The sequence below is a fragment of the Cheilinus undulatus genome, linkage group 4 (genome assembly GCF_018320785.1).
Source record: "Cheilinus undulatus linkage group 4, ASM1832078v1, whole genome shotgun sequence".
NCBI classification, from domain to species: domain Eukaryota; kingdom Metazoa; phylum Chordata; class Actinopteri; order Labriformes; family Labridae; genus Cheilinus; species Cheilinus undulatus.
The window spans coordinates 18,990,384-19,003,479 of NC_054868.1; the positions used below are offsets into that span (position 1 = coordinate 18,990,384).

At 41.0% G+C, this 13,096-nt stretch overlaps 1 protein-coding gene across 2 annotated transcripts in view; it reads left to right on the forward strand.

The window, feature by feature from the left end:
- The window catches only part of pkd1a (polycystic kidney disease 1a), a 111,109-nt gene that overhangs the window by 75,502 nt on the left and 22,511 nt on the right, over positions 1 to 13,096 (forward strand). For both annotated transcript variants that reach the window (XM_041784932.1, XM_041784933.1), the window contains exons 26-37: positions 1,176 to 1,497; positions 1,619 to 1,835; positions 1,926 to 2,085; positions 2,189 to 2,341; positions 4,420 to 4,564; positions 7,943 to 8,278; positions 9,920 to 10,008; positions 10,222 to 10,540; positions 11,385 to 11,553; positions 11,672 to 11,936; positions 12,014 to 12,209; positions 12,853 to 13,023. In XM_041784932.1, the coding sequence (XP_041640866.1) occupies positions 1,176 to 1,497; positions 1,619 to 1,835; positions 1,926 to 2,085; positions 2,189 to 2,341; positions 4,420 to 4,564; positions 7,943 to 8,278; positions 9,920 to 10,008; positions 10,222 to 10,540; positions 11,385 to 11,553; positions 11,672 to 11,936; positions 12,014 to 12,209; positions 12,853 to 13,023 (2,542 nt within the window). The remainder of the gene's footprint in view (positions 1 to 1,175; positions 1,498 to 1,618; positions 1,836 to 1,925; positions 2,086 to 2,188; positions 2,342 to 4,419; positions 4,565 to 7,942; positions 8,279 to 9,919; positions 10,009 to 10,221; positions 10,541 to 11,384; positions 11,554 to 11,671; positions 11,937 to 12,013; positions 12,210 to 12,852; positions 13,024 to 13,096) is intronic.

Sequence of the window (13,096 nt, forward strand, 5' to 3'; positions counted from 1 at the left end):
AAATGTCGGTTGATAAACCAGAGGTCAGAGGAGAATGGGCAGACTGGTTTGAGATGATAGAAAGGCAACAGTAACTAAAATAACCACTCATTATAACCTAGGTAGAACACCGTCTCTGAATGCACAACACATGAACACCAACACCCTGAGAGTCCAGAAAAACATCTCTTTTTAAGACAAAAAGTAGAAAATAAGGCCTGAATTGCATGCAACAAGCAAAACATATACCAGATGAACATGTAAATTATCTGGTACCAAATGAGCCAATACAAAATTCAACTGCAGTAGCTGGGTTTCAACCTGTAAAGGGCAGTCACTTATTCTAAAACAGTGCATTACATTTTTTTGTCCTACACAGTTGAGAGTTGGACCTGAATTATTCAACAACACTGATAAAATGCTCGAAGCTTGGGAGTTATTTCTGTCGATGATCTAGAGCACAGTGATTCACACCTGACATGCATCTTAACCAAATCACATTGCTCACATCCTCCTAAATTAGTGGTCTATATAAGATGCAAGATTTCTGGTCTTTTCCTCTGCTCTGCAATTACCTGCTCTGCCCTGGATCAGCGCTGTGCTCTTGCTTTCATCCCACCTCCACCCCAGCATCCGCCTGTTGGCTTGAACTGGGGTTTTATCTTAACACTCCTCAATTTCTGAAGGTAAAACCGGTGAGGAGTGATTAAGTTGGAGCCTGATGCCAAACATGTCATGTTGCCATAGTAAATGCTGTAACAAACTACAATGTGAGATTATTGCCCAAAATGACAATATACATCACTTTTCAGCCAAAAAAGTTAGATGACTCTGGTAAATAATGTGTTTCTCAGAACCTTTAACCGTTACTGTAAAACGTGTTGGTTCCTTCATGTACCTCTCATTCTCATCCTAAAAATCTTTGTACAACCGGTTACCACTCTACTCTTAAAGCCTAAAGCCTGGACACCTGTAATGTAATTGTTGGATCTTATGAATCATAGCATGTTTTAAGTGATGCTTCTTGTCACTGCTGGGTGATTTGGACAATATTAGCCATACACAAAGGAAACTGTTAAGAACCTGCATCAAGACATTCTTTTCTATTTAAAAAGCATTAGTCTTTTTCTCACCTTTTTTCTAAACTCACTCTGTGTTGATAGGTTTTAGTACAATTTTTTTTTCCTGTCTCTCAGCGCTGGAGTGCCATGACACTGCAGAACGAGACCCTTGTCCTAGACTCCTCCTCTACCACCACAGGGAGTGACGGCATGAACCTGGTGCTGAGACAGGGCGTCCTGCGACACGAAGACTCCTACATCTTCACCCTGCATGTGACGGACAGCAGTCTGGATGGCGAGGGCGCTGCTTCCATCACTCTGCAACACAATATGCCTCCGACTGGCGGAGAGTGTCACCTGAGAGGGGGAGGGGAAGTGGGGACAGAGTACAGTGACGTAGACGGTGAAATTTTGAGAATACGCACGCTGCTGGATCGGGTTCACTTCAACTGCTCAGGTAGGAACTAAAGAGCCATTATCACTCTTTTCCTCCCTCCCTTTCATCACTAAGGACCACTTCTTTTCTATCATCCTCTTCCTCTTTTCTCATTTAATCCTCTTTACATTCCTCCCTCCAGGTTACAGTGATGTTGGGGTCTCTGAGACTCCTTTGCTCTACAGTCTGCTGGTGACGCGCTGCAGAGAAGACTACTGTGAGGACTTCTGTGTTTACAAAGGAAGCAGCCCTGAGCACTCTGCCTTCCTGCCCCCAGGCTTCAGTACAGCTAGAAACCGTGTAGCCGTGTCTATCACAGTGGAGGACCACCAAGGCGCTGCCGCCACTGCACTCAACAAGTAACATCATCCTCCTTCATCCTTATGTTCAGATATGAAGCAGGGAGGCTAATCAAAGATTCATTGCTTTTGTTTTCTTACTGGTTACAGGTCCATTGAGGTTGAGCTTCCTGATCCACCTCCTGAATACAGCAGCCTTCCTCATTGGCTGTCTGAGCTGACGGACACTAAACTCAAGAAGCTTTTAGAGCAGGGAGACTCCCAGAGGGTCCGAGAGCTATCATTGGCTTTTATTACTGTGCTTAACGAGGTAGGAAAGGCCAAGCAATCCATCAGAGATCAATGTGTTTATCGATTCAAACATTTATCAACAGACCTAAAGCATACTGAATCCTTTATCTGTCTTCTTCCAGTATGAGCAGACCAGGAAGTCTGTGCGTGTCTCCCGAGATGAGCGCAATTACCGAGTCAGAGTCCGAAGCAACATCACCAGAGCCCTGACTGCTCTGGACCTGACCACTGTGAATGACATTCAACAGACATCAGCTGCTTTAGCACAGTGCACGGTGAGCGGCCACAAAGGGTGGCCAGTGGGAAAGAGGGCGAGCAAAAAAGAATATGCCGAGGAAGAGGCAATTTAGTAGGGCAGCTTAACTTGAAATTCTATAAAAATTGTTCATTTTGTGATACAAGCATGAAATTTGGTACAGTTATTGCCAGAGGCATTCCCAAAAGATATGGAAATGGAGGCATCAAGAATTTTAAACATGGTGCCGATGGCAGCCATTTTTCAAAATGGCCACCAATGATAACCATTTTCTCATCAATTTTCTTATCAGGAATGGATATTTACTGATATTAAGGACCTAATTAGTTTAATTTGTCTACCATACCATTGGAGAGGGTGGAGGTTAGGTAAGAAATTGGCGGGGCTTAGATTGTAAATAGGTGTGGCTTAGACAGAGGTTGTTTTATTTTTGCGATTTCATATGACACATAAAAATTGAAAAGATAGAATGTAAATTTAGTTTGAAGTTGTTTTTTCAGCCTGAAATTGATGCAGTTTGAACAAAAGTCGCTACCTGCTATATTTTGTTTATTAGAAAATTAGAGACACCTCAGAATTGAACTTCAGATCAGTTCTTTTGATCTCAAGAGTAAGAGACTGCATGGGCTGTATGGGCAGTCTTTCCTGAGCTTACAAATGCTCTGTTGAAGCTATCTTCTGCCCCAGATGGCATACCACAGGAGGTAATGGACACAATCGAGAGGTTTATTATCCTGCTCTATGACCGAACAAGCACATGCACAGACATAAACAATGCAAGGAAGAAGATGTTTGCAAAGAGGCACAATGTACAGTCAATCCCTCCAAAAAAGGCTGCCTTAGAGTAGCATGTTAAGAGAGCAGTATACCAAGGAGGTCATGTGAGGGGTCAGATGCTGGTGTCCACACCAAAGCTACCTTCACCGCGTAAATGGGGCTGATCAAACACATCTGAGGGGTACCCTTCTGGACATGCCTACCAGATGATGGCCAGTCCAGCTATGAACTTGCCTCCTGCAAATGTAGGAAGAGTTGTGTAGGGCAGTGCAAGAGCAAAAAAGCTGAATTAAAATGCACATTTCTTTGTTTCTGTAAAGGAGAATGTTGAATAGACTGGTGTGACAGACAGAAGCGCTTTCCCTCTCTTTTCATTTTTTAAACCCATTTTATATATTGCTTAAAAAAACACCTCACCCCCCTCACTCTCCTTTTCCCTCCCTCTCCCAGAAAAATACCCCCCCCCCCAAAAAAAATGTTTTCATTTGTTCACTGAAGGTTATTTCAAGTTCAAGTTTACGTAAAACTTAGTGTTAATTGTAAATAGTTCCTTTACTCTTGTGATCAAAATATTGATCTGAAACTTAATATATATACAACTTAGCATAAATCATAGTTATTTTGCAATGCGATCTGTACACCATCCGAGTAACCACATGAAGTCATGTAAAGCCCTGATACCCTTGGCTCGGCTCTCCCGCGCTGGCACATGCTGTCAATTCAGGTGCGGCTATCTAACTACATCTAAATATGCACAATATCAACTAGATGTGGTACTAACATTAGATAGCATTTAGGAAACTAAACTACGCTACCACTAAACTATCACTAAAAGGAGTAGATTGATACTGACTACAGAAATAATGCGTTAATGGCTAATGTATTTAGCTGACACTAAACCCCATGCTGAGTTTCACAGCAGTGGTGTCACCAGTGTGCCCTGGTTGTGCTTCGACATCGACTCTATTACATTGTCTGTAACACATGACTACTGTCACAATAAATATTCTTCATTTATTTATTCTTCATCATCCTTTATTATCATCCCTGATAAGAAAATTGATGAGAAAACGTTTATCATTGGTGGCCATTTTGAAAAATGGCTGCCATGGGCACCATGTTGAAAATTCAGGATGCCTCCATATCCAGTTTTCTTTGGAATGCCTTTGGCTATAACTGTACCAAATTTCATGCTTGTATCAAAAAGTGAACAATTGTTGTGGTTATCTCCTTCACTAATTTGGAAAGGACAGAAAACTACATAAGATGGAAACTGTCAACAAAACAAGTAATTGATCAGCTTTCTGTGTGTGTCTTCAGGCGGTGAGTCGAGAGTTCATCTGTGAGGAGTGTCAGAACAGCACACTGAGCAAGCTAGAGTCCATGCTGGAGATACTGCAAACAGACACCAAGCAGGGCACCGTCACTCCAACAGAGATAGCTGACAACATCCTAAACATCATGGGTAAGAAACCATGGTCTCTGACGCGTCGTAGGGGATTGACTGTTTCCTTGACTGTTAGCAACAGTGGTGAGAATTACACAAAAACTCATTATTCAATGTAGTGCAGAACAATACAATAAGATTAAAAATGGTAATATACAAAATGATACCTCTGTATACCATAGGAGAGAATTTAATTGGATACGTTGAAATGGGATATGATATGATCAAAAACAACAAAATAATATAATTCTTTATAATTAGTGTTGTATGTCAATATAAAAAATCCAATTCATTATTGGCTTTGTAATTTGTAATCTCATATATCAGCAGTGTGAAAATATTGCACTACAGGTAGATTTACTGGTAATAGTAACAAGACAAGTCATAAAACATACTTCTGAATGGCATCAAAGTTTTTTACAAGCTTTTAAAGCAGGAGAGGAGGAGACTGAGGGCAGATTATCCACTTAATAATTAAACTAGGATGGTGTTAATCTGTGGAATATGGATTTTATTGATAAAAGAGTTGAAAAAATTAAAAGCCAAGGGAATTTTTAGAATGTGTTTTTATCAAATTTTCTACTTACTTTTTATGAAACAGTGAGCATGGGTGGAAAGTAACTAATTAGATTAACTCAAATTACTGTAATTGAGTAGTTTATTTTGGTATATATGTTTTTATTTAAGCACAATACTCTTGTACTGTTGAGAATGATTCCACATCACATCCCAAAACAGCTGTTGTCCACAGCAAAAACTGGAGTGTTGATACACTATATAGCCAAAAGTATTCACTCACCCATCCAAATAATTGAAATTAGGTGTTCCAATCACTTCCACAGCCTCTGGTGTATAAAATCAAGCATCTAGGCATGCAGAAGGTTCTACAAAGAGTGAAAGAATGGGTCGCTCTCAGGTACTGTGGTAGGATGCCACCTGTGCAGTAAGTCCAGTCGTGAAATGTCCTCACTCCTAAATATTTTACAGTCAACTGTCAGTGGTATTATAACAAAGAAGCAATTGGGAATGACAGCAACTCAGCCACAAAGTGGTAGGCCACGTAAAATGACAGAGCGGGGTCAGTGGATGCTGAGGCACATAGTGCGCAGAGGTCAGCATCTTTCTGCAGAGTCAATCGCTACAGACCTCCAAACTTCATGTGGCCTTCAGATTAGCTCAAGAACAGCGCATAGAGAGCTTCATGGAATGGGTTTCCATGGCCAAGCAGCTGCATCCAAGCCATACATCACCAAGTGCAATGCAAAGCATCAGATGCAGTGATGTAAAGCATGCTGCCACTGGACTCAAGAACAGTGGAGACGCGTTCTCTGGAGTGACGAATCATGCCTCTCCATCTGGCAATCTGGTGGACGAGTCTGGGTTTTTGTGCCAAGTGTAAAGTTTGGTGGAGGGGGGATTATGGTATGGGGTTGTTTTTCAGGAGCTGGGCTTGACCTCTTAGTTCCAGTGAAAGGAACTCTGAATGCTTCAGCATACCAAGCGATTTTGGACAATTCCATGCTCCCAACTTTGTGGGAACAGTTTGGGGATGGCCCCTTCCTGTTCCAACATGACTGTGCACCAGTGCACAAAGCAAGGTCCATAAAGACATGGATGAGAGAGTTTGGTGTGGATGAACTTGACTGGCCTGCACAGAGTCCTGACCTCAACCTGATAGAACACCTTTGGGATGAATTAGAGCGGAGACTGAGAGCCAGGCCTTCTTGTCCAACATCAGTGTGTGACCTCCCAAATATGCTTCTGGAAGAATGGTAAAAAATTTCCATAAACACACTCCTAAACCTTGTGTAAAGCCTTCCCAGAGGAGTTGAAGCTGTTCTAGCTAGAATGGGTGGACCGACGTCATATTAAACCCTATGGATTAAGAATGGAATGTCACTTAAGTCCATATGCAAGTCAAGGCAGGTGAGCGAATACTTTTGACAATATAGTGTATGTCAGGGTTACAGGCAACGAAAAATCAGGTCCGCACACCAGAAGCTGCTCTGAAGCTTGTTAAATGAAGATTATCACCCCAAATACGTCGTTTCAGGCTCTAGCCCTTCATCAGACATGAGTCAAAAGCATCCATTTAACCTTCTACCTTTACAAGCCTTCCATGGCTGGCTGCAGAGAAGCATCCCCACAGCATGATGCTGTCTCCACCATGCTTCGCAGTAGGAATGTTGTCTTTGTGTAAATCTGCAGTGTTTGGTGTCTGCATAGCGTCAAACATAGCATCTTTTCTGATGGCAAAAATTCGCTAATTCTGGTCTCATCAGATCAAAGAAGCTTCTCCCTCTTTATCATGGTGGCCCCCACATGTCTTTCGGTGAACTTTGGCTGAAGAACCCAGGCAGCAGTTGTTGTATGCAGAGTCTCTCTCAACTTAGCGGATGAAGCTTGTAAGTCCTTCAGAGTAGTCATATGTGTCTTGGTGGCCTCTCTCACTAGTCTCCTTCATGAAGGAGACTAGTAAGAGAGGCCAGTTCCTGAGGACAGCCTGATATAGGCAGATTTACAAATGTGCCATATTCCTTCCATTTCTTGATGATGGATTTGCCTGTACTTCTAGGGATGTTCAGTGCCTTGGATTTTTTTGTATCCATCCCCCGACTTATACTTTTCAATAACCTTTTCTCTGAGTTGCTTGAAGTCTTCTTTTGTCTTCACATGTAATAGTAGCCAGGAATACTGATAAAACAGTAAAAAAACAAGTTTCTTTATGCTCTAATCACTTGAGACACTTTTCACTGTGCACTCAGGTGATCCCCATTTTACTCATTGTGAGACTGCTATAACCAGTCAGCTGGGCCTCTGTTGAATTAGGTCAGTCACTTTAAATGGGGTCAGTGTTTCTGCTGTCACTTTTTTTTACATTACATGTTTTGTTTTTTTTTAATTGATATCACGTCGTAGAAATCTTTTTTTTAATTTTGACATTAAAGAGGGTCTTTGTAATATAATATATATATATATATATAATGTGTGTGTGTGTGTGTGTGTATTGAACATTATTAATTTATAAAATCAATTAAAGATAAAACATCCAAGGGTTTGGGTTCTTTTTATAGGCAATAGGTGACTACATTTATTCCAGAAGCTCCTAAGTAGTTTATTACTTTTCTTATCATCAAATAGCTTTACAGTAGCTATTCTGTTTTATGTTTCCCAGTAATAAAGTGGAAGCACTGTAAAGATCGTTTTACTTGGCCTGGAATAAAACTTCTAAAATAAGCAGCCATTACAGAACTTATATAGTATTTTTTACACTGTTGATTGTTTTTTAAAGAAATGGTGCTCAATCAGTAAACTTGCTTTACCTTACTGTTTTTTTATATTATGCTGCTTAGCTCATTAATCATACCTTGTAAACCTTTCTGTCTTTCCTTTCAGGTGATCTGATCCATCAGGTCAGCCAGTCAGCATCCCAGTATTACATCCAGCCCCCTTATGTGGACTCCCCTTCCCCCCACTTCACATCCTCTGTTTCTACGATCAGCGATGATCAGGGAGGCCCCGTGCTGGACCCCTCTCCCTCATCACTTGAACCACACCCACTAAGAGTGGCAGCCAAGGCCTATAGCCTGTCCTCTGTCCTCATGTTGATCCTCATGCATGCTCGTGTGCTCAATGAGGAACCACTTGTGCTGAGAGGAGCTGAGATTGCTGCCACAGGAAAACTGGCAGACCCTCAGAGCCTGCTTTGCTACCATGGCAACAACAGTCCAGGTGGGCTTTTGTATTTAGTGCCTAGTGAGCTCATGAACGCTCTGACTCTCTGGGTATCTTTCTTAGTCTTGTACACCGCTTTCCACATTATTAAGCAAATAATATTTTTCTCTTATTTTCCAAAATATTAATGCAAATGACAGTCAGAGTATTTTTCAAGTCATCAGCCATTAGAGCATAATTATGTTTTTGAACAAACTTCATAATGATAACTGTTATTTTTTAAAAAATAAAAACTAAAAATGCCCTTTTCCACATTATTAAGCAGGCCACAAGTTTCTGGCAATATGGGAAAGAAAAAGGATCTCTCTGCTGCCAAAAAGTGTCAAATAGTGTAATGCCTTGGACAAGGAATGAAAACATTAGATATTTCACGAAAAATTGATCGTGATCATCATACTGTGAAGAAATTTGTGGCTGATTCAGAGCACAGACGGGTTCATCCAGATAAAGGCATAATGAGGAAGGTTTCTGCCAGACAAATTCATCAGATTAAGAGAGCAGATGCTAAAATGAGACCTAATGGAGTCCCACCAACCTCAACATGTAGGATCCTCCAGAGGCTTGCAGTCATGTATAAACCTACTCTGCAGTCCCCCCTAACCAATGTTCACAGGCAGAAATGGTTGCAGTGGGCCCAGAAATACACAAAGACTCATTTTCTAACAGTCTTGTTGACTGCTGAGTGCTGGGCAACCCTGGATGGTCCAGATGGAGGAGTAGTGGATGGTTGGTGGATGGCCACCATGTCCCAATAAGGCTGTGACGTCAGCAAGGAGGTGGCAGAGTCATGTTTTGGGCCGGATTCATGAGGAGAGAGCTGGTAGGCCCCTTTAGGGTCCCTGAAGGTGTGAAAATGGCCTCTGCAAAGTATATAGAGTTTCTGACTGACCACTTTCTGCCATGGAAAAAAAAAGAGCAGTGCCTTCTGTAGCAAAATTTTCTTCATGCATGACAATGCACCATCTCATGCTGCACAGAATAGCTCTGTGTCATTGGCTGCTATGGGCATAAAAGGAGAGAAATTCATGGTATGGCCCCCATCCTCCCCTGACCTCAACCCTATTGAGAACCTTTGGAGCATCCTAAAGCTAAAGATCTATGAGGATGGGAGGCAGTTCACATCAAAACTGCTGTTCTGGGAGGCTATTCTGACATCCTGTAAAGAAATTCATGCAGAAACTCTCCAAAAACTCACAAGTTCAATAAATGCAAGAATTGTGAAGGTGATATCAAAGAACTGGTCTTTATGTTAACATGTAACTTTGCCTGTTAAGATGTTTTTGATTGAAATAGCTTTTGATTTCAGTAAATATGACCCCCTAATGCTGCAAATTCAACAAATGACCATTTTAAGTTCTTTACAACCAAAAAAAAAGTTTTAAAACTCTGTCGTGCTTAATAATGTGGAAAAGTGCATTTTGGGGTTTTTATTTTTAAAAAAATAATGGTTATCATTATGAAGTTTGTTCAAAAACATTTGGCTGATGACATGAAAAATACTCTGACTGTCATTTGCATAAATATTTTGGAAAATAAGAGAAAAATGTCATTTGCTTGATAATGTGGGAAACGTTGAAATATGTAAAAAGTAAAAAAATCCTAATAATATCACATTAATTATTTTTCCTGTTTTTCCAGAGTGTCAGCGCTTCTCGATTCCCAGAGCTTTCAACAGCAGTCTTGGGAAAGCTGCAGCAGGAAACAGCATCATGCAACTACTGTTTCAGGTAAAATATACAACATTGTGTCTACTTGTTAGGGGATTAAAAAATATCCTTTTTACATGTGGCTGTAGATTGTTGTTTAAGAATTTGTCAACATAAAGTCTACAGTGCTTGTCAAACGGGGACTTGATTTGTGCTCAGTCTTTTAGCCTTTTTCTGTTTAACTCCCACATCATCACGTCTTATTCTCATTCCTTCTTCTACTTTTCTCTTCAGGTGGAGTCCAACCCTTTTCCCTTCAACTATGTGGCAAACTACACTGTCTCTACAGAGGTGGCCTCCATGGAGTTCCGCACAGAAAACGGCACTCAGATTCCCATCTCTGGACTAGAGGATGATCTAGCCATCACTGTTGCCATTAACAATGGGAGTAGTGTATCAGAAGCAGGTTCTCAGGGTGCCAGTACTGGAGGGGTCCCCACAGCTGGAGCCGTCAACATCAGCCACTGTGACTCTGTGATCGTCAGAGTCAGCACTGGAAACACCAACAGGCAGGCGGGGCTGTTTGTGCAGCTCAACTTTACCTCTCTGGAGGGTAAGATGTCACTATCATACACATTATCCTATTATCCTACAAATTAATAAAACATTTCTACAGTCCAATTCTGTCACATGTCACAACGCATCTCAGTCAAAGAAGAGGCAAACTTTTGAATACCTAGAAAACAACAATTAGCACCGTTTTGTGCAGAATCAGAATTTGTGTTTTGTTTAAACTCTCATTAAATTTGCAGCAGCATAATTCCAAAAAGGGTAAACCATGCTTATAAAATTGGGAGTAAGTGGAGTGTACGAGATCTTTACATATTTTTCTCTTATTAACAACAGACCCCAAAACAATGCTTGCTGAAAAACCCAAATCATAAACTTATGATTTGAGAGGAAATCCCAGGTACTTGAAGTCTGATGTGTAATCCAATGCCACATTCCCAAAAGTCAAATTTTACTACTTCCTCAGGTGACTTTGATTTTAAATGAATTATCTGAGTTTGACTCTGATTTTTTTATTACCTCCATCATTAACACAAAGTCTTTGATACATGAGATATGGCTTTTTAAAAACAATACTAATTCTGTCATACAATTTTATTGAAAATACACATTTTTCAGTGTCTTTCCTTCAATATATTGTACTTCTGCATCAACACACCACTGCATTCAGGTCCTCCAGCAGTGCAGTAGGTCTTCTTTGGAAAGTTGTCTCTAAACCTCTGTGGTTCTTTTCTTAACTTCTGATACAGACTCAAAAAATGTTCCTCTGAGCACAGATTTGATCTTAGGAAAAAGGAAAACGTCACACAGATAATTGTTTGGTCATCTAGTGAAACCATGTATAAAAATTTTCTTATAACAATTGATTTCTCTGTTCTTACCCCCAGATGTCAACAGTAAGGATAAAAGACAAGACGAGCCTTACATCACAGCCTACCTTCATTCACATGACAGGCCCAATGAGTTCAACTGCACAGACAGGAAACTGATCACACTCAGTATGACCAGGGGTCAGGATCTTGACCACAGGAAGTACACCTTCTTCCTGTCACCTGAGTAAGAGCTCGGTTTCATTTACTTTTCCCGATATCTATGTGAAATCAAAAGAAGTTCAGTTTAATATGGTGAACTTTTGTGTATAGCTGTGACTGAGACTCTGTCTGGTCTCAAACAGGTTGTACGACACCACTCTGGACTACTTTATCAATGTGAGCACATCATGCAGCTCTGCCTCTCACCCTGTGGGTGTTCATCTAGAGGTTGGGGTGTTTGCCTCTCTGTGTCAGTACTTCAGTGAGAGTGAGAAGCAGTGGCGGACAGATGGCATGGTGCCCCTTGCAGAAACAAACGCCAGCAGAGCAGTTTGTCGCACAAGGCATCTCACAGCGTTCGCCGCAGGCCTGTTTGTCCCACCCAACATTGTTAGCTTCAAAATGCTGGTCAGTATTACAAAAACATAACACTCTCCATGCACACTCAAGAAAAATACACTGAAACAAATTTTCCTGTCTTTTAGGAACACTCTGCTGCACCCAGCCTGGTCGTGCTGTTGGTGTGCTTGTTGGGCTTACTGAGTTATGTGGTGGCAGCAGCAATCTTGCACAAGCTGGACCAGCTGGATCTGCGGAGGGCTGCTGTGGTTCCACTCTGCGGGGGAGATGGACTCTTTAAGTATGAGATCCAGGTCAAGACTGGCTGGAGCCAAGGAGCTGGTGAGTATCCATTTGAAAGCTAAAAGGACGACTAAAATCTGGGATAGCTTTCACTTAAAAACTTCAAAAATAAATGGATTGGTTTAGTAGATGGTTAAGTAATGTCCTGTGTATTCGCCTGGGAACTGATGCCAAAAGATTAACCTTATCAGAGCTGCAATAGCTTATTTAAAAGTTTAAAGAATTTATTAAGAAAATGACAGGAGGCACACTGTGGATTTTGTTACCTGTGGATCCCTGCAGGGTAGGAGTGAGTAGCAGTTCTGGGCACCTTGGGGTGCCTCACCCTGTCTACTTTTAATCTATAAAAAATAGGAATTTCTCTGGTTTTGAAAACTGTTGGAAATATTTGATTTGATGTAATTACACCAGAAAAATATAAACATAACATAGGACTTATCAGTTTTTGATTAATGTTGACATTTCAGTACAAACATGCTGGCATATTATATTGTAATCAGAGAATAACCAACCCTTTTGTAAGAAAGAAAGTTGTCTGGTCAGTGCCTTGATTATTTAGTCAGCAGAGACTATTTTTTTCTAAATACATAGTGATGAAATAATTATTCTAGAGCAAATTAAATGTTTTTGAATGAATAATTTGTGAGAGTGGCTGATAAAGATTCTCCCTCCATCCCTTCAGGCACCACAGCTCATGTGGGAATCAGTTTGTACGGACGTGAAAGCCGCAGCGGACACCGGCACCTTGACAGCAGAGGAGCTTTCACACGCAATGCTCTGGATATTTTTCACATTGCCACGGACACCAACCTGGGCAGTGTGTGGAAAATAAGAATTTGGCATGACAACAAAGGTACTTGGTTACATGCAAACATAACAAAGAGTTCAACCAGCTGATATCCGAGCAGATAACGTTTTTCTAACGG